This window comes from Kogia breviceps, chromosome X (assembly GCF_026419965.1).
Source record: "Kogia breviceps isolate mKogBre1 chromosome X, mKogBre1 haplotype 1, whole genome shotgun sequence".
Lineage (NCBI taxonomy): Eukaryota > Metazoa > Chordata > Mammalia > Artiodactyla > Physeteridae > Kogia > Kogia breviceps.
In genome coordinates this window covers 80042462-80064131 of record NC_081330.1, presented here as the reverse complement: position 1 = coordinate 80064131, position 21670 = coordinate 80042462, and the positions used below count along the sequence as shown (strand labels likewise).

The 21670-nt window shown below is 40.9% G+C and overlaps 1 protein-coding gene across 2 annotated transcripts; it reads right to left on the bottom strand.

Moving 5' to 3' along the window:
• Window positions 1-982: 982 nt before the first annotated feature.
• Window positions 983-19647, bottom strand: ASB12 (ankyrin repeat and SOCS box containing 12). Of its 2 annotated transcripts, none has more exons than XM_067023273.1 (3): window positions 19589-19647; window positions 1691-2540; window positions 983-1259 (listed from the first exon to the last, which is right to left on the bottom strand). In XM_067023273.1, the coding sequence occupies exons 2-3, from the start codon at window positions 2514-2516 to the stop codon at window positions 1126-1128; spliced, it is 960 nt and encodes a 319-aa protein (XP_066879374.1). In that variant the 5' UTR covers window positions 2517-2540; window positions 19589-19647; the 3' UTR covers window positions 983-1125. The 2 variants fall into 2 exon arrangements, with proteins under 2 accessions (XP_066879374.1, XP_058906991.1); XM_059051008.2 differs by lacking the exon at window positions 19589-19647 and adding an exon at window positions 8298-8432.
• Between the last annotated feature and the right edge of the window lie 2023 nt (window positions 19648-21670).

Here is a 21670-nt window from a genome sequence, read left to right as displayed (position 1 = left end):
TAGTGGTGCAGGAGATATAAAAGAAGTACTGTGGAAAGATGAAGATTTAGCACAATTGAAGGTGCCTGGATCTGGATTTGGGTGGTTATCTGTGCTGGTCCAGGCCCAGGTTACCTGGACCAGTTAGGAAGACTAACCACTGCAAACTGTGTTTCCCAGGCTCTCATATTAGTTGACATCTAGTTTTCCTCAGTGAGACAGACATTGAAAGCAGATTGAAGGACAAGAATGAGAGAAAGAAGAGGGTATTTCTTCCTTTTCTCTTGTTTGGATACCCATGATAAGCCTGTGATTCTACTTTCTATCAGGTGACCCCTGTCCCTAGAGTCTGGACATACTTCCTCCCTCACCTTTCCAACCTAAGGGTGATGTTGGCCTCCTGCTGTCACTAAACTCTGGGTTAACTTCCTATCCTTCTTAGATTCTCTGCCTATCACCTATGTAACCAATTTCTTCTTTGTGTTAAATTCGTTGTGACAAATATTTGGTAGTTTGTTTTCCTAGTTAGGTCTTGACTATAAAATAGACTAGTGTAATTGCAGCCTATGATTCAAGGTGAGTGAATGGGAGACTCCTTGGTCACTTGACTCAAATAAGGTATTGGGCAACAGCCCCTGAAAAGGGTGAAGCCCCTTTACTTCACCACAACCCGATGTCAGTAGATTGGCTGTGGACCCATGTTTGGTTCGGTAACAATAGCAGCCAGAGATTCAATGGAGATACAGAGCTGAGCAAGATGATGCTACCCTTATACTTACCTGAATTCTTCAGGACCTTGCTTCTAGGACATTACAGCTCCAAATTCTCTCAAGGATCTTGGTGGGGATGTATAGGTCATTGGGTTAGTTTTCTCCTTCATTGGCTAGGCTTCTATGCCTGTTGAATGCCAGATCACTCTAATCCTTCCCCATGGCCAACCAGACCCTTTCCCCCTGTGAACTCCCACATCACCCCCACCACACCAACACAACAGCCCCCAGGATTTATTTTGTTGAGGATTTTATTGTGGAGGATAATACAGGAGAGCAGCTTCAGGCGAATGGGTAGAGCTGTAGTGCCCTCAAGCTACCTGGGTCCCCAGGTGGTTTTTTGGAGGCATTGTGTGTTTCTGGGCAGGCTGCAAGGTTACAGTTGGTGTTTAAGATAGCTAATCAACACAGGGGGAATATCCAGCTGGTCGATGGCTTGTGGCTGGCTGGCGTGGCACAGGGCTCTGTGGATAACTAAACGAGCCTGTGATAGTAGTGACCGTGGAGTGGCTACAGGAAGGAAAAACAGGTCATGAGAAGCAATTATCAGTGTAGTTCTCCCACCCAAGCTTACATCCATCCTTCCCTGGCTACTGCAGCCCTAATTGCTCTCTCCCTTCTAAGAAATGTCCCCTCCCTGCCCTCAATGCATGGTACGAATGGGGACACACTGAGGCCTAGAGAGGGCATGTTCAAGGCCACAAAACAGTCATGGGCAATGCCAGAAGGAGAAGCCGGGCTAGTGATATCCCCTACTTCATCTTAGTGGTCACTTCCCTAAAAAGGAATCTGTAACCTCTTCTCCACTGGGGCCCCAGGAGAGGGAAGAAGATGGTGTTTTATCCAACTCATCCCAGAAGGATTAGCTTGGGGGGTGGGGTTTGGGGTCCTCGGCCTTCCAAGCCAGGAGGCCTATTAGAGCTGGTCTGCCTGACACTCACCTCGGGCCTGTAGCAGCAATGCAGTGCCTTTATCATATTGTGAGTTCAGGTCCAGGGAGAGAGATGGAAGGTAGATGTTAGCACCAAAATCAATTAATAGCCGGATGTACTCTGGCTCACAATTATGGTGCAGGCAGATTTCGAGGAGGGTGCGGGGCCGTGGGACTCGAGTCAGTAGGTGCTGGTCAGTACAGTTGTAGTCAGGGTCTGCCCCATGGAGCAAAAGCAGGCGGAAACAATCAAGGTGACCGTAGACTGCAGCTAAATAGAGGGGTCCAGAACATGAAGCTATGTTCGATGCCCAGACTGGTAGTTTTGCCTTGATGTTGACCTCTGCACCATGACCCAGGAGCTCCTGCAGGATGGCAACAGCACCATCACGGGCAGCTGTGAGCACAGGAGAGCAGTTGTTGTAGATGCTACCACCAGGACAAGCACCAGCTTGCAAAAGCACACGCACACAGTCCAGATGGCCATGACTGACAGCGGTAAAAAGTGGTGTCTGTGCCTTGACATCCAAGCTGTCAACATCAGCACCATGTGCCAGGAGGACCTGCAAGCAGCTAAGGTGGCCATAAGAAGCAGCCAAGCGCAAGGGTGTCCCAGGGATGCCCCAGCCACTTCTACTGTTGATGAATCGTTTATAACGCTCCTGGCGCAAAAGCTGGTCCAAGGTATAAGAGTCGTTGTTGTACACTGCTTGATTGAGAGCCTGCTTCTCCCCCGTGTCGGTGTCCTCCTCCTCCTTATCGGGCTGCAGGAGGGAGAAGATTTTGGTGATGTCCATGAGGTTCACCTTGGCTGCTTGGAGCAGAACTATTCTCATTATGAGCAGGAGGATATGCCAGATCTGTGGATGATGAAAACAGGAGAGACTGAGGACTCCCATCAAAAGCCTGGATGCTTGCCCCCCATCTTTCACCATCAGGCTCTTCACTCATGGGTCCCTTGCTTCTAACTCCTACTCCATCTTATTTCAGACCCCAGAGATGGCTGCCAAAATAGATCAGGCCATTTCACAGCCTGGTGCTTTTGCATATGCTCTTCTGCTTTCCCTTCAAACTCCTACTTCTGGGAAACCTTCCCTAATCTCCTCCTCCTCTGCTCAGGGATTCCAAAGGATTACAACTAGGCTTTAGCTATGAACTTTCACATCACATTTCCACTTATCTGTGCTTCATCAGTGTGTAAACTCCAGGGTGAGGACCCCTGTCTCCATCTTATTATTCCTCCACTCCCAGTAGAGCCTACATCGTGGCTGGGGTGTTGGTAGATACATCTTCCTTGGTTCAGAATGTGTGGACTAATGAGGTGGTTCTGGTCTGGTAGCTGCTAGGCCAACAGAATGGTGTTTTGTGGTGTCAAGCTGTCATCCCTGAGCATTCTGACATCAGTATCATGGGGCAGGCCCTCGACTCTACTTCTCAACCTTTTAGATGAGATTCAGCCTCTTCACAGCCCCTCATATGCGACCTCCCCTCAGACTCAGGCCCCATGCTTCAGGCAATAGGGTTGCTCAGGAAATGGATGTTGAATGGCATTCACTGATTAAATAAAGAGGTGACATTACAAGTAAAAGTAAAAGGTGACTTCAAGTAAAACACAGTCAAAGAGATAGTAGGAAATAGTTGAGGTTTCCAGGACAAGTCCTCCTCTCTGTTGACAACTAATTTTTCCACCAGGACCATTTCAATCCAGGAGTCCCTTTGATTGCCAGCATCTCTTTCGAAACTATGGCTTCCCAATCTCTCTGAGTCAAGCCTTTTCCCATCCTCTCTGTGCCACCCAGCCTGAAGCCTTGCCCCAACCCTCAACTCTTCTCTCCTCATTATCCCTAGGCCCTACAATATCACCCATGGCCCAATGACTGACTCAACCTAAACCCTTGACATTTCTAGTCCTGTTCCTAATGCTTCAAAATCAAAGTCACCCACCTCAGTTGGTAATGTCATCAGGGTAAGATGGTAGGGTTTTCAGAGGTTAAGTCTCCCTATTCTCCTATACACTGAAGCCCTGGGCTCAGGGCCTCACACCTCCTTTTATTCACTGTCTACCGCCACCCCTCTTTGTTAGCCTGGGACCTCAAATACACACCTCATAGAGTAAATTGTGAGATGGGTGGGTAGGGTCTCCCTCAACTTTAGCTCCCCCACCACAAGTCAGAATCAACTCCATATATGGTCTTTTATTTATTCACTTATGGGGTCCAATTATAAGAAGATAATTTTAGAAATCAGGCGGACCTAAGTTTGCAACTCAGCACCCCTATTTCCTATCTGTGTAAGTTTTGGGAAAGTCTCTTCCCTTCTTTGGGATTCAGTTTCCTCATTTATAAGACAGAAATGATAGTCCCTACCTCATGGGGCTGTTAAGAGAAAGAAAGCTACCATATACTAGATCTTCAAAGGTGAGCTTCCTCTGTGCCTTCAACCTCTCCACTGGCTCCTCCCCCCTCAATCATCTTTGGAAACATAACACTTCTATGGTCCTTTGTCCTACTCTAGCTACCTTTCTTTTCTTCTCTCTCTTTTACACCAAACATCTCCAAAGAGTTGTCTACCATCCATTTCCTCACTTCCAATTCCACCCTCTGCAGTCTGTCTCTACCCACCCTCAATCACACACTGCGATATTTCTTTAAAAGTCATCCTTGTGGTTAAATCTACTGGCTGTTTCTCAGCTCTTTCTTTTTCTGACTTTTCTGGGACATCTGTCTCCACTGACCACTTCCTCCTATGTAGTCTTCCCTTGGCTTCCTGGCCAGCACACTCTTCTTATTTTTCTCCCCTGAAATAGTTTTGTTCCCCTTGTTCTCTCTTTATCTAGAGCTGTAGCTCTCACCTTTATCAGGATGATTTCAAGCCTACCAGGATGATTTCAAGCCTACCACTCCAAGTCCCCCAGCTCTCTTCAGCAAAAGGTATGTATTCACTGAGTTCTTTCAGGTACTTCAAAATCAGCAGTATCATACCACCACTACTACTATCACCATCACCAAACTAGATCCACATCTCAGTTCCTCATCATCCAACTGGTCAGCCAAACCAAACGCCCAAGACTAATGTCAGGCCTCTTATGTCAGGCCTCTTATCTCATTGTTCCACTCGCATCTAATTGGTCATCAAATCTAGGATTTTACTTCCTAGAGGCCTCTATAGGCAACCCAATTGCTAGTGCTTTATCCAGACCCCCATCATCTTTTGCATCAACTGTTGTGGTAGTCTCCTAGCTAGTTTATCTTTTCAATAATTTCTCCACACTTTTTACATGCAATGCTGCATTTTACTTTTTTTAAACGTAACATGACATATTTCCATATTACTACATATACCAACTCATTCTTTTCAGCAATTACATATTGTAGTATCTAGTGTATAGACCCTCTTACTTAGTGTTTCATAACCTGCTTTTCACTATACAACTTTACTGAGGTATAACTGACATATAATAAACTGCACATATATAAACTTTTACAATTAATGTTTTGATGTACGTATGCACCAATGAAATTATCACTACAATCAATATAATTAATATATCTATCAACCCCCCAAATTTCCCTGCACTGCTTTGTTCTGCCCCTTTCCCACTCAGTCCCCAGTCAGCCACTGAGCTGCTTTCTGTTACTATAAACTTGTTTGTTTGCTTTTTTCTAGAATTTTATGTACATGCACTTATACAGTAGCAATCTTTTTTATGTTTCTTTTACTCAGAATAATTATCTTGAGATTTATCCTTGTTGTATGTATCAACAGTTTATTCATTTTTATTACTGTTATTTTTATTGCTGATTAGTATTCCATTGAATGGATGTTCAACAATTTGTTTATTTTTTCATCTATTAATAGGTATTTGGATTGTTTCCAGTTTTTGGCTATTAAAAATAAAGCTGCTATTTCTGCACAAGTCTGTATGGACACATACTAGTTTTTTTCTTTTGGGTAGATACTTAGGAGTGAAATGGATAGATTATATGGTAGGTGTATGTTTAACATTTTAAGAAACTGTCAAACTGTTTTCCAAAGTGGCTGTACCATTTTACTGTCCCATCCGAAGTGTATGAGAGTTCAGTCCTTCACATCTTCACCAACATTTGGTATACACGTTTTTTTAAGCCACTCTATTACATGTTCAGTGGTTTTGATTTATCCTTCTTTAACTACTAATAAAGTGATCATTTAAAAGTACAAATCCTCTCTATGCCAATCTTCTATTTTAAATCCTTTAATCACTCCCCTTTCTTTCAGAGTATAGCCCAGATGCCTTGCCAGGCTCACAGGTCCTTCATGAGAAAACCTTGGCCAATATCTTCAGCCTCATTTCCTACCACTCCTCTACTTATACCCCAATATCCATTGATAAGGGAAGAGAAATGATGGCTGTTGATATACATCATGCTTCCTTCTGTCACATGTAACTCCTTCTGATGGGTTAGTTCCTTGCTTTGCTCTTAATAGTACTATAGCAGTCATCACACTATATCGTAACTCCTTCTATATAGGTCTGTTTTGCTCCCAGTGCAGATTGGGAAGCCATATATGGAAGTGGTAAAACATGGTCTAGGATTCTGCTTCAATCTCAGCTCTACCAATTAGTAGTTGTGTGATCTAGGGCAGATCATTTAATCTCTCTGTACCTATTTCTTCATCTGTAAGGATAGTATGATAGTAGTATCTGCCTCAGAGGGTTATTGTTAGGATTAAATGAGTTGATATCAATACATCTTAAATGTTTAGAATACCACCTGTATGTAGTACTCAGTAACTATTTTCACTATGATTTTTATTATTACTTAGGTCTCTAATTTCTATGGCTGTTGCTCCCTCCTGAGGTTAATGCTCTATAACTTCAGAGATGGAATTCACATAATAAATTATTTAATTTCCTCAATTTAGAGATGGGAAAACCAATGCTTTAGAGGAGAGCAGATACTTTTTCCTAAGGTCACATGGCTGTTATTGACAGTTGTCTCATTAGCAAGAACTCAGAACACATCTATAATCGTGTGCTTTTCAGAGCTATTTCACGTAGTGGAATAGGTAATATTATTCTCATTTTGTGGATGAGGAAACTGAAGTCCAATAGGGTAAGGGATTTGCCAGGTGCCTTACATCAGGGCAATAGCAAAGCCAGAAATAGAATCCAGGTTTCCTTATTCCCCATCCTGTTCTTTCTACTGCCACCTGAAATATAAACACATAGCCCTCCCCCTTGCCTCAAGCAGTCATATTGTAGCTCTCAGGATCCTCAGGTTTGAGGGTCATACTGGATTCCAGGATCTCAATCATAGAAGGTTGCTTTACAAGTCATTTCTTCTGACAGCCAGTAGGGATTCTCTCCTATTTTATTTGGGGGAGTGGTGTTCAGAGAAATGAAGAGGAAAGGGAGTGTGAAGGGAAATGCTGAAGCTCTCACCAAGGTCATACTATGAGCCGACAGCAGGGCCCATATAGTGAGCCTCCAGAGGGAGAACAAGGCATGACCCCAGGTACCTTGGGCACTTGAGTGAATTGTGTCTCATCTCATTAGATAGGATAAAAAAACCTAACTCATCTTTTGTCTAATCTCACCGTACTGTGGTTTATTAATCAAAGAGTTTCTATGTGTGACTATTCTGTGCAAGGATCCTCGTCCTGATCCCCAAAGTGCAGGGATTTTAAACCCATTTTTGGTGGCATTGGCCCCTGAAAATCTGAATAAGTCTCTGGTCCCCTCTCAGAATGATTTTTAATACATAAAGTATATAGAATTAAAGGAAACCAACTATATTGAAATACAGCTATCAAAATATTTTTAAAACTGCATGATATAGTAATAGAAGTTCTTTACTAGCACATTAAATAACAAAATCTACTAATAATTTCTAAGTGATTATGAGCATAAATTGCATGTCCAGATCTCTGCCACAACTGTAATATGATAGGGAACATCTATGATTTCTTCTGGTGACCAAGTTACAGGAACTAGTAATACTATTGCTATTTGCTGCCTGCATTCATCCTTGAAGGAAATGGTAAATTTCAGTTAGAGATTAGGGGGACATAAAGGTGATTGTTTGCCCCATCTGTATTTTTGGACCCTTTGAATTCTATCTAAGGCCCTCTTGGGGGGGGTGTCTGTGAATCTAGGTTAAGAACACCTATGGGAGAGTGGCTGGTTTCAGTGGGCCCTAGAAGAGTCTGCCAGGCATTAGTAGACTATTTTTAATACTCATCTTTCCCCCCCCCACACACACACACTGAGGAGCTCTGCCCTTCTGCCCTGAGCCCACCCTGTTGCATCCACACACAGACTCACAAATACTACACAGGGATACAAAGACAAAACTTCACCCTCCCTGTATTGCATAACTGCAGCAATTTCCCTCAAGAAGTAGGCCCATTTGAACCCCAGAGCCTAGGCAGACACAGTTTCCTGGGACAGATGCGGCAGGAAACCATTCTTCCCTCTGCGGGAACGTTTCCACACTAACCTCCAAAGCACCCCCAGAAACCAGACCCAGTGGAACAGACTACTAAGGGTGGTGATCACAGGTCCACTGGCTGGCAGCCCTTAGGGTTCACTCGTCCCTGACAGCATCATCGCGTCCTAGGCGCCAGGTACTCACCGGGCTGCCCCTACCCGTCTGCGAAGCACTGGGCCCTGGTGGCCCCTCCAAGGGGAGCCCCTTACTTCCCCGGGGGCTGGTGCAGGCAGGGGCCTCAGTTTCCACTGTTAACAACACAGCCTAAAGGCTGGCTGAACAGATCCAGAGGGCTAATTTTAGGTTACCCTCCACCCTCCCTCCCAGGGCCGTATTATCTTACTAATGCCATACTGGGAGAGATCCCAGTGAGAGGAGAACCATCCTCGGGGAAGGCCTGGAAGGACTGACAGGCAGGTGTCTGGCTGGGCCAGGACTCAGGCTCCTAGTGTGTCCTAGGGTACCCCTCCCCACCATTCATATGGGCTACAAGGCCAGACTCCTGTGCTGTGAGTGTTCTCATCCTTTCACCAAGGGGCCTGAGAAGGCCTGGTCTCCCTTAGCACACCTTCCTCTGGCTCAGGCTTCTTCTTTTTCTCTACCTAACTTAGCCACTCTGGATTTCCTTTTTCCTTTTTTGAAGGACCAGCAACATATTTCTCTCTCCCTCTCCCACCCCAATGCCCCCACTCCCAAGAGTGAGGAGGATGGTGGGAAGCAAAGACCTCCATACTGGTACATATATCAACAAGGTTTTCTAAAATTTAGAAGGCCTGATCATTTATAAATGCCTCCTCAGTCCACAAACCTACCAGGCTCAGCTTGAAGAAAATACCCACAGCCTCTTCACTCTTCTCACACCTAAGGTATCAAACCAGATTCATGTGTCCAGCACTAGGAACGTTGTCAAAAGCTCAGGTCTTAAATGTATTGTTTTAGCTCCCTCGTTGCCATGAAATGAAGGAAGTGGTAGGGAGCTACATTTAGAAATAGTCACATTATCTACTTTAGATGTCACCCAAAAGAAAGTGGAAGCCAGCTCTCTCTTCCCTCTGGGAGGAAATGCCAGCCTAACATTTGGTATACAAACTACATCACAAACCATCTGATCATGTCTGAGAAACACTTTATGGAGAAACTATCAAGAAGCCACTATGTGTAAGGTTCTAAATGCAGGAAGAACACAAAAAAATGTAAAATATAGTATCCCTGAAAGAGTTCAGAGTTTATTAGGAAAAACAGACATGAAAACAATTGTATTTCTCATAATGCAAAAATACCAGAACTAAAAGCTGCCTATGGTTATCTTGTGTCCTTGTCAATCTCCCTGATTAGTCTGGGGGGTTACCTCAGGGTTCTATGGTTCATCCACCAAAACCAATAGTAACTTGAATTTTCCTGCAAAGAGATTCCAGTCTATATAGAACATTGATCCCAAGACCTCAGAGTCCCTTTCTTTCCCTTCCAGTCATCAAGGAAGAGAAGGTTCCAGTCAGGAAAAAACAAAAGCCAGTGAGGGAATGAGATATGTGTTGGGATAAAGCACTGGCAGCCCTGTTTCACATGATTACTTTGGTGTTAGAATCTGCACATTGAAAGGAAATTTCCACATTTCTGAGAGATGTTCAATGACTTCTCCTTAAATGCTTCCAATAATAGGACATTCTCTACATCCAGAAGTAACACATCTCATTATTGGACAGCTCAGTTAGTCCTTCTTTCTGCTAAGCCTATATCTGCATCTATAAAGCATCCCTAAGGTCAACTGCTGATCCGATCTTCATTTACCCTTAGGACCTCAGAGAACACAGTTACTTTCCTTGCCCCAAAACAGCCCTCTATCTCAGTGAAAACAGCTCAGCTCCTTCAACTATTTATTTCAAGCTGGTATCTATCCAATCACTTCCCAAGTATTGTCTACCACACTCATGAAGTGGTCATGCAGCCTGCTTACACGTTAACAGCACCAGGGAGTTCACAGGAGGTCAGATGACTTCCTAGGAAAGTGTCAAGTGTGTCTCAGTGTGATCAATGACTCTGACTATCAGAAACATCAAAAAGCATACCTGCTTCACCTCAGTTTAAACCAGTGGCCTGTAACTGTTTATTATGAGGTTTCATGCAAATCTGATTAGCAGCCAATAAACAAGCTATTATGATGCAGTATTATTCTTGAAAAAAAAGATTCATAGGATTTTTTAATAGAAAATTTTGGAGATAATTGTATATTAACACACAGTTATAAAAATAATACAGAGATCCCCTGTAGACTTTACTATTTCCTCCAGTAGTAGAATTTTGCAAGACAATGCAGTGCCACAAGTAGGATATTGACATTGATACAATCCACTTATCTGATTCAGATTTCCCAAGTAGTCATGTGTGTGGGTGGGTGTGTTTACTTCTGTACAATTTTATCACATAGTACGCTCTTGCACATACCACCACAGACAATATACAGAATAGTTCTATCACAATAAAGATACCTCAGATTTACTTTTTATAGCCATATCCATTCATTTCCCACTCTCCCTCCTTGGTCTGTAACCCCTGGCAACATCTAATCTCTTTTCCATTTCTATAATGTTGGCATTTCAAAATTATATAAATGAAACCATACTTTTCTTAAAAAATATTTTCCATGTCTCTATTTGACTTTTTAAAAAATTTTATTTATTTTTGGCTGCGTTGGGTCTTCGTTGCTGCACGCAGGCTTTCTCTAGTTGCAGTGAGCTGGGGCTACCCTTCATTGCGGTGTGTGGGCTTCTCATTGCGGTGGCATCTCATTGTGGAGCACAGGCTCTAAGTGCAAGCTTCAGTAGTTGTGGCACATGAGCTTGGTAGCTGTGGCTCAGGGTCTCTAGAGAACAGGCTCAGTAGTTGAGGTGCACAGGCTTAGTTCTCTGCAGCATGTGGGCTCTTCCTGGACCGGGGATCGAACCTGTGTCCCCTGCATTGGCAGGCGGATTCTTAACCACTGCGCCACTAGGGAAGTCCTAAAACCATACCTTTTGAAAGTAGCTTTTTTTCTTCCAGCATGCCCTTGGGACTCATCCAAGTTGTTGCCTGTATCAAGTTTTTGTTTTTGTGGTATGTATGTACCATGATTTTTTTAACCATTGACCCAGTGAAGGACATCTGGATTTTATGTAGTATTTGGCTAGTAAGAATAAGGCTTCTAAGAACATCTGTGCACAGGTCTTTATCACTCTAGTAATATCATAGGCCTTATTGAGTAAAGTGATTACCCTAACCCTAACCCTAAAGTGATTACTCCCACTTTACTCTTCCATGTCAGGATTCCTTTAGCTATACTAGGGCCTGTGACTTTTAATATACCTTTTAGAATAAGCTTGCCTATGTCTACAAAAAAAAAAAAACTTGATGAGATTTTGGTAGAAATTGTGTTAAATCTATATAACAAGTTCAGGAGAATTGACTGCTTTACTGTGTTGAACCCATGCACATGGTATGTTTTATTTTTTTAATTGTTATTGGAGTATAGTCAATTTGTATACAATGTTGTATTAGTTTCTGCTGTACAGCAAAGTGAATCAGTTATACATATACACATATCCACTCTTTTTAAGATTATTTTCCCATATAGGCCATTACAGGGTCTTGAGTAGAGTTCCCTGTGCTATACAGTAGGTTATGATTAGTTATCTATTTTTTATATAGTAGTGTGTATATGTCAATCCCAATCTCCCAATTTATCCCTCATCTCCCCCCACTTTCCTCCCTGGTAACCAAAAGTTTGTTTTCTACATCTGTAACTCTATTTCTATTTTGTAGATAAGTTCACTTGTACCCTTTTTTTAGATTCCACATTTAACTGATATCATATGATATTTGTCTTTCTCTGAACATGGTATGTTTTCTTTTCTTTTTTTTTCGTGGTATGCGGGCCTCTCACTGTTGTGGCCTCTCCTGTTGCGGAGCACAGGCTCCGGACGTGCAGGCCCAGCGGCCATGGCTCACGGGCCCAGCCGCTCTGTGGCATATGGGAACCTCCTGGACCGGGGCACGAACCCGTGTCCTCTGCATCGGCAGGCAGATTCTCAACAATTGCGCCACCAGGGAAGCCCCATGGTATGTTTTTACATTTATTTAAGTCCTTAATTTCTTTCATCACATTTTGTAGTTTTCAGCATAGGTATCATGTACATATTTTGTTAAGTGTATACCTATGTATATGAATTTCTTTGGATAAATTTAAATTACATTGGGTTTTGATTTCAGTTTCCATGTGTTCATGTAGAAATTTGATTTTGTGTGTGTGTATATTGATTTTATATCTTGCCACAGTGCTGACTTCACTAGTTCCAGTGTTTTTGTTTTTGTATATTCCTTGGGAATTTCTATATAGTCAATCATGTCATCTGCAAATAGGGACAGCTTTATTTCTTGCTTTCCAATCTGAATGCCTTATTTCCTTTCCTTGCCTTTTGCAGTGGCTAGAACTTCCAAAAATATATTGAATAAGAGTGGTGAGAGTGGACGTCTTTGCTTTTTCCCAGTCTTGGGGGGAAGCATTTAGTCTTTCATCATTAGGTATGATGTTAACTGTAGGTTTTTTATAGATGCCCGTTGTTTTATAGACAAAAACCTAGGTTCACGAAATTTGATTCTATTCATATTTCACTGAGAGTTTATATCAGGAATGGATGTTGGATTTTGTTAAATGCTTTTACTGCATCAATAGATGTGGTCATGTAAGTTTTCTTCTTTAACCTGTTCCTATGGTGGATTATGCTCATTGATTTTGAAATGTTGAATCAGCCTTTCATCCTTGGAATAAATTCCACTTGGTAATGGTGTATACTTTTTTTTTTAGTGCATTGTGGGATTAGGTTTGCTAATGTTTTGGCAAGAAATTTTATGTTTAAGTTGATGAGAAATATTGGTGTGTAGATTTTTTTTTTCTCTCTGATTTTTGTATCAGGGTAATACAGACCTCACAAAATGAGTTTAGAAGTCTACTCTTTTCTTCTGTTTCTGGAAGAGATTGTGTAAATCCATAAGATTAGCATTAATTCTTTAAATGTTTGGTAGAATTCTTCAGTGAAACCATCTGGGCATCGAGATTTTTGGGGGGAGGGGAGTTTTTACATAATGAATTGCAGTTCTTTAATGGGTATAGAACTATTCATATCAGATACTTCATCTTCATTAAAGTTTCAGTAGTTTGTGGGTTTTGAAGGTGAATTTTCTCTAAATTTTCATATTTATAAGTGTGAAGCTGTTCATAGCATTCACTTTTACAATTAATCAATTATTTTATTGTGAATATATATTTACCATTTTACTCACATTAAAAACATTTTTGTTTTATGTTCTGTTTTATGTATTGTTTTATGTTCACAGCAAAATTGAGAGGAGGCAGATAGATTTCCCATATGCCCCACCCCTATGCACAAATAGCCTTCTGCTTTATCAACATCCCCCACCAGAGTGGGCTATTAACAATTCATGAACCTACATCAACACATTGTAATCACCCTAAGTCCATAGTTTGCATTAGAGTTCATGCTGCTCGGTGTTGTACATTCTATGGGTTTGGACAAATGTATAATGATATGTATCCATCATTATAGTATCATACAGAATATTTTCATTGCCTCATAAGTACTCTGTGCTCCACCTATTCATCCCATCCCCATCCAAGCTCAGGCAACACTGACCTTTTTATTGTCTCCAAAGTTTTGCCTTTTTTAGAATGACATATAGTTAGAGTCATACAATACGTAGCCTTTTCAGATTGGCTTCTTGCACTTAGTAATATGCATTTAAGTTTGTGTTGACCTAAACTAAATAGACTGCCAAATATTTCTCCAGAAAAAATAGCTTTCTTCAAGATCAGCAGAGAATTGTAATTTGGGGTCTGTAATCATGGTGACACATGTGCAAGTCCCCCCACAGCAAGGAAAGAAGCACAGTTTTAAACATCTTTATGGGAGTATAATTGCTTTACAATGTTGTATTTGTTTCTGCTGTATAACAAAGTGAATCAGATAAATGTATACATATATCACCATATCCCCTCCCTCTTGTGTCTCCCTCCCACCCTTCCTATTCCACCCCTCTAGGTGGTCACAAAGCACCGAGCTGATCTCCCTGTGCTATGCGGCTGCTTCCCACTAGCTATCTATTTTACATTTGGTAGTGTATATATGTCAATGTTACTCTCTCACTTCATTCCAGCTTATCCATCCCAGTCCCCGTGTCCTCAAGACCATTCTCTACATCTGCATATTTATTCCTGTCCTGCCCCTAAGTTCATCAGAACATTTTTTTTAGATTCCATACATATGTGTTAGCAAAGGGTATTTGTTTTTCTCTTTCTGACTTACTTCACTATGTATGACAGACTCTAGGCCCATACACCTAACTACAAACAACTCAATTTCACTTCTTTTTATGGCTGAGTAATATTCCATTGTATATATGTGCCACAACTTCTTTATCCATTCATCTGTCGATGGACAACTAGGTTGCTTCCATGTCCTGGTTATTGTAAATAGTGCTGCAATGAACATTGTGGTACATGTCTCTTTTTGAATTATGGTTTTCTCAGGGTATATGCCCAGTAGTGGGATTGCTGGGTCATATGGTAGTTCTATTTTTAGTTTTCTAAGGAACCTCCATACAATTCTCCATAGTGGCTGTATCGATTTACATTCCCACCAACAGTGCTCTAGGTTTCCCTTTTCTCCACACCCTCTCCAGCATTTATTGTTTGTAGATTTTTGAAGAAGGCCATTCTGACTCCTGTGAGGTGATACCTCATTTTAGTATCGATTGGCATTTCGCTAATGATTAGTGATTTTGAGCATTCTTTCATGTGTTTGTTGGCAATCTGTATATCTTTTTTGGAGAAATGTCTTTTTAGGTCTTCTGCCCAGTTTTGCATTGGGATGTTTCTTTATTTGATATTGAGCTGCATGAGCTGCTTGTATGTTTTGGAGATTAATCCTTTGTCAGTTGCTTCATTTGCAAATATTTCTCCCATTCTGATACTTATCTTTTCATCTTATTTATGGTTTTCTTTGCTGTGCAAAAGTCTTTAATTTTCATTAAGTCCCATTTGTTTATTTATGTTTTTATTACCATTTCTCTAGGAGGTGGGTCACAAAGGATCTTGCTGTGATTTATGACATAGAGTGTTCTGCCTATGTTTTCCTCTAAAAAGAGTTTTATAGTGTCTGGCCTTACATTTAGGTCTTTAATCCATATTGAGTTTGTTTTTGTGTATGGTGTTAGGGAGTGTTCTAATTTCATACTTGTACAGGTGGATGTCCAGTTTTCCCAGCACCACTTATTGAAGAGGCTGTCTTTTCTCCACTGTATATCCTTCCATCCTTTATCAAAGATAAGGTGACTATATGTGTGTGGGTTTATCTCTGTGCTTTCTATCCTGTTCCATTGATCTATATTTCTGTTTTTGTGCCAGTACCATACTGGCTTGATTGTTGTAGCTTTGTAGTATAGCCTGAAGTCAGGGAGCCTGATTCATCCAGCTCCATTTTTCTTTCTCAAGATTGCTTTGGCTATTCAGGGTCTTTTGTATTTCCATAAAAATTGTAAAATTTTTGGTTCTAGTTCTGTGAAAATGCCATTGTTATATTAATAGGGATTGCATTGAAACTGTAGATTACTTTGCGTAGTATAGTCATTTTCACAATGTTGATTAATCCAATCCAAGAACATTGTATATCTCTCCATCACTTTGTATCATCTCTAATTTCTTTCATCAGTGTCTTATAGTTTTCTATATACAGGTCTTTTTTCTCCTAGGGTACATTTATTCCTAGGTATTTTATTCTTTTTGTTGCAAAGGTAAATGGGAGTGTTTCCTTAATTTCTCTTTCAGATTTTTCATTAGTTTATAGGAATGCAAGAGATTTCGGTGCATTAATTTTGTATCATGCTACTTTACCAAATTCATTGATTAGCTCTAGTAGTTTTCTGATAGCCTATTTAGAATTCTCTATGTATAGTATCATGACATCTGCAGTGACAGCTTTACTACTTCTTTTCTGATTTGGATTCCTTTTATTTCTTTTTCTTCCCTGATTGCTGTGGCTAAAACTTCCAAAACTATGTTGAATAATACTGGTGAGAGTGGGCAACCTTGTCTTGTTCCTGATCTTAGTGGAAATGGTTTCAGTTTTTCACCATTGAGAATGATGTTAGCTATGGGTTTGATATATGGCCTTTATTATGTTGAGGTAAGTTCCCTCTGTGCCTACTTTCTGGAAGCTTTCTATCATAAATGGGTGTTGAATTTTGTTGAAAGCTTTTTCTGCGTCTATTGAGATGATCGTATGGTTTTTATCCTTCAATTTGTTAATATGATATATCACATGGATTGATTTGCGTATACTGAGGAATCCTTGCATTCCTGGGATAAACCCCACTTGATCATGGTGTATGATCCTTCTAATGTGCTCTTGGATTCTGTTTGCTAGTATTTTGTTGAGGCCTTTTGCATCTATGTTCATCAGTGACATTGGCCTGTAGTGTTCTTTCTCTGTGACATCTTTGTCTGGTTTTGGTATCAGGGTGATGGTGACATAATAGAATGAATTTGGGAGTGTTCCTCCCTCTTCTATGTTATGGAAGTGTTTAAGAAGGATAGGTGTTAGCTCTTCTAAATGTTTGATAGAATTCGCCTGTGAAGCCGTATGGTCCTGGGCTTTTGTTTGTTGGAATATTTTAAATCACAGCCTCAATTTCAGTGCTTGTGATTGGTCTGTTTATATTTTCTATTTCTTCCTGGTTCAGTCCGGCAGGTTGTGCATTTCTAAGAATGTATCCATTTCTTTCAGGTTGTCCATTTTATTGGCATATAGTTGCTTTTAGTAATCTCTCATGATCCTTTGTATTGCTGCAGTCAGTTGTTACTTCTCCTTTTTCATTTCTAATTCTATTGATTTGAGTTTTCTCCCTTTTTTTTCTTCATGAGTCTGGCTAATGGTTTAGCAATTTTGTTTATCTTCTCAGAGAAACAGCTTTTACTTTTATTGATCTTTGGTATTGTTTCCTTCATTTCTTTTTCATATTTCTGAGCTCATATTTATGATTTCTTTCCTTCTGGTAACTTTGGGGTTTTCTGTTCTTCTTTCTCTAATTGCTTCAAGTGTAAGGTTAGGTTGTTTATTTGAAATGTTTCTTGTTCCTTGAAGTAGGATTTTATTGCTGTAAACTTCCCTCCTAGAACTGCTTTTTCTGCATCCCATAGGTTTTGGCTCATCGTGTTTTCATTGTCATTTTTTCCTAGGTATTTTTTCATTTCCTCTTTGATTTCTTCAGGGATCTCTTGGTTATTAAGTAGTGTATTGTTTAGGCTCCATGTGTTTGTAGTTTTTACAGATTTTTTTCCTGTAATTGATATCTAGTCTCATACCATTGTGGTCCGAAAAGAAACTTGATAAGAGTTCAATTTTCTTAAATTTGCTAAGGCTTGATTTCTGACCCATGATATGATCTATCTTGGAGAATGCTCCATGACCACTTGAGAAGAGAGTGTATTCTGTTGTTTTGGGATGGAATGTCCTATAAATATCAATTAAGCCCATCATTTTTAATGTATCATTTAAAGCTCTGTTTCCTTATGTATTTTCATTTGGGATTGTCTGTCCATTTGTAAAAGTGGGGTGTTGAAGTCCCCTATTATGACTGTGTTAATGTTGATTTCCCCTTCTATGGCTGTTAGCATTTGCCTTATGTATTGAGGTGCTCTTATGTTGGCTGCATACATTTTACTATTATTATATCTTCTTCTTGGATTGATCCCTTGATCATTATGTAGTCTCCTTCTTTGTGTCTTGTAATAGTCTTTATTTTAAAGTCTATTTGGTCTGACAAGAGAATTGCTACTCTAGCTTTTTTTTATTTCCATGTAAATGGAATATGTTTTTTCCATCCTCTCACTTTCAGTCTTTATGTGTCCCTAGGTCTGAAGTGGGTCTCATGTAGATAGCATATATACAGGTCTTGTTTTTGTATCCATTCAGTCAGTCAATGTCTTTTGGTTGGAGCATCATTTAATCCATTTACATTTAAGGTAATTATCTATATGTATATTCCTATTACCATTTTCTTAATTGTTTTGGGTTTGTTATTCTAGGTCTTTTCCTCTCTTGTGTTTCCTGCCTAAAGAAATTCCTTCAGCCTTTGTTGTAAAGCTGGTTTGGTGGTGTGAATTCTCTCAGCTTTTGCTTGTCTGTAAAGGTTTTAATTTCTCCATTGAATCTGAATGAGATTTTTGCTCTGTAGAGTAATATTGTTTGTAGTTTTTTCCCTTTCATCACTTTACATATGTCCTGACACTCCCTTCTGGCTTGCAGAGTTTCTGGTGAAAGATTAGCTGTTAACCTTATGGGGATTCCCTTGTATGTTATTTGTTGCTATTCCCTTGCCACCTTTAGTATTTTTTCTTTGTATTTAATTTTTGATAGTTAGAGTAATATGTGTCTTGGCATATTTCTCCTTGGATTTATCCTGTATCCGACTCTCTGTGTTTTTTGGATTCGATTAACTATTTCCTTTCCCATATTAGGGAAGGTTTCAACTCGAATCTCTTCAACAATTTTCTCAGTCTCTCTTTTTCTCTTCTTCTTCTGGGCCCCCTATAATTTGAATGTTGGTGCATTTAATATTTTCCCAGAGGTGTCTGAGACTGTCCTCAATTCTTTTCATTCTTTTTTCTGTATTCTGCTCTGTGGAAATTATTTCCACTATTTTATCTTCCAGGTCACTTACCTGTTCTCTGCCTCAGTTATTCTGCTATTGATTCCTTCTAGAGAGTTTTAAATTTCATTTATTTTGTTGTTCATCACTGTTTGTTTGCTCTTTAGTTCTTCTTGGTCCTTGTTAAACATTTGTTGTATTTTCTCCATTCTATTTCCAAGATCTTGGATCATCTTTGCTATCATTATTCTGAATTATTTTTCAGTAGACTGCCTATTTCCTCATTTTTTTTTCTTTGGTGGGTTTTTACCTTGCTGTTTCATCTGCTTTTTGTTTATCTGTCTTCTTATTTTGTTTAACTTACTGTTTTGGGGGTCCCCATTTCACAGACTGCAGGATTGTAGTTCTCGTTGTTTTTGGTATCTGTCCCCCGTAGCTAAGTTTGTCTCAGTGTGTTGTGTAGGCTTCCTGGTGGAGGGGACTAGTGCCTGTGTTCTGTTGGATGAGGCTGGGTCTTTTCTTTCTGGTGGGCAGGCCCATGTCCAGTGGTATGTTTTGGAGTGTCTGTGACTTTATTATGATTTTAGGCAGTCTCTCTGCTAACAGGTGGTGTTGTGTTCCTGTCTTGCTAGTTATTTGGTATAGGGTGTCCAGTGCTGTTGCTTGCTGGTCGTTGAGTGGAGCTGGGTCTTAGCATTGAGATAGAGAACTCTGGGAGAGCTTTTACCATTTGATATTACCTGGAGCCAGGAGGTCTCTTGTGGACCAATGTCCTGAACTTGGGTCTCCCACCTCAGAGGTACAGGCATGACACCCGGCTGGAGCACCAAGATCCTGTCAGCCACATGGTTCAGAGGAAAAGGGAGAAAAAATAATAAAGTTATTAAAATAAAAAATAATTATTAAAAACAAAAATGAAATAGTAATTAAAAAAGAAAATAAAAGCGAAAGAAAGAGAGCAACCAAACCAAAAAGAAATCCACCAATGATAACAAGCACTAAAAAGTATACTAAAAAAACCCAAAACAAATAAAACGGACAGAGAGACCCTAGTACAAATGGTAAAAGCAATGTTATACAGACAAAATCACACAACGAAGCATACGTATGCTCACTCACAAAAAGAGAAAAAGGAAAAAAATAATATATTTCTCCCAAATAATCATTTCTCCCAAAGTCCACCACCTTAATTTTGGTATGATTCCTTGTTTATTCAGGTATTCCACAGATGCAGTGAACGGCAAGTTGATTGTGGAGATTTAATCCACTGCTCCTGAGGCTGTTGAGAGAGATTTCCCTTTCTCTTCTTTGTTTGCACAGCTCCTGGGGTTCAGCTTTGGATTTGGCTTTGCCTCCACATGTACGTCAGCTGAGGACATCTGTTCTTCACTCAGACAGGACGTGGTTAAAGGAGCAACTGATTAGGTGGCTCTGGCTCACTCAGGCATGGTGGATGGTGGGGTACAGAATGCGGGGCGAGCTTGCAGCGGCAGAGGCCAGCATGACGTTGCAACAGCCTGAGGCATGCCGTGTGTTTTCCCAGGGAAGTTGTCCCTGGATCATTGGACCCTGGCAGTGGAGGCCTGCACAGGATCCCTGGAGGGGAGGTGTGGATAGTGACCTGTGCTTGCACACAGGCTTCTTGGTGACTGCAGTAGCAGCCTTAGCATTTCATGTGCGTCTCTGGTGTCTGTGCTGATTGTTGCAGCTTGCACCCATCTCTGGATCTCATTTATGCAATGCTCTGAATCCCCTCTCCTTGCTGACCCCAAAACAATGGTCTCTTGCATGTTAGGCAGGTCCAGACTCTTTCCTGGACTCCTTGACGGCTAGCTGTGTCGCAGTAACCCCCCTCAGGCTGTGTTCACACAGCCAACCCCAGTCTGCTCCCTGGGTTCTGAACTCTGAAGCCTGAACCTCAGCTCTCAGCCCCCAGCAGTCTTGGTCGGTGGGTGAGCAGACAAACCACTTGGGCTGGTGAGTGCTGGTTGGCACTGACCCTCTGTGCTGGAATCTCTCAGCTTTGCCCTCTGCACCCCTGTTGCTGCACTCTTCTCTGTGTGTCTGAAGCTTCCTCTCCATCACACACTGCCATATCCACCAGTGAAGGGACTTCCTAGTGTGTGGAAACTTCCTCCTTCACAGCTCCCTCCCAGAGGGGCAGATCCTGTCCCTATTTTTTTGTATCTGTTTTTTCCTTTTTTCTTTTGCCCTACCCAGATATGTGGGGAATTTCTTCTCTTTGGGGAAATCTGAGGTCTTCTGCCAGTGTTCAGTAGGTGTTATGTAGGAGTTGTTCCATAGGGAGATGTATTTCTGATGTATTTGTGGGGAGGAAGGTCATCTCCACGTCTTACTCTTCCGCCATCTTGAAGGTCTCCCCCAGTACCATACTGACTTGATTACTGTAGCCTTGTAGTATAGTCTGAAGTTGGGGAGACTGATTCCTCCAGCTCCATTTTTCTTTCTCAAGATTGCTTTGGCTCCTCAGGGTCTTTTGTGTTTCCATACAAATTGTGAAATTTTTTGTTCTAGTTCTGTGAAAAATGCCATTGGTAGTTTGATAGGGATTGCATTGAATGTGTACATTACTTTGGGTAGAGTAGTCATTTTCACAATGTTGATTATTCCAATCCAAGAACATGGTATATCTCTCCATCTCTTTTTATCACCTTTAATTTCTTTCATCAGTGTCTTATAGTTTTCTATAGACAGGTCTTTTGTCTCCTAGGGTAAGTTTATTCCTAGGTATTCTATTCTTTTCGTTGCAAAGATAAATGTGAGGGTTTCCTTAATTTCTCTTTCAGATTTTTCATCATTAG

Bases quoted from the DNA above. Each gene is read 5' to 3' on its own strand.
- ASB12 (XM_067023273.1), bottom strand. From the start codon at position 2,516: ATGAGAATAGTTCTGCTCCAAGCAGCCAAGGTGAACCTCATGGACATC. The intron at 1,260-1,690 runs GTGAGTGTCAGG...TCCTTCCTGTAG, and splicing joins ATTGCTGCTACAGGCCCGAG to CCACTCCACGGTCACTACTA.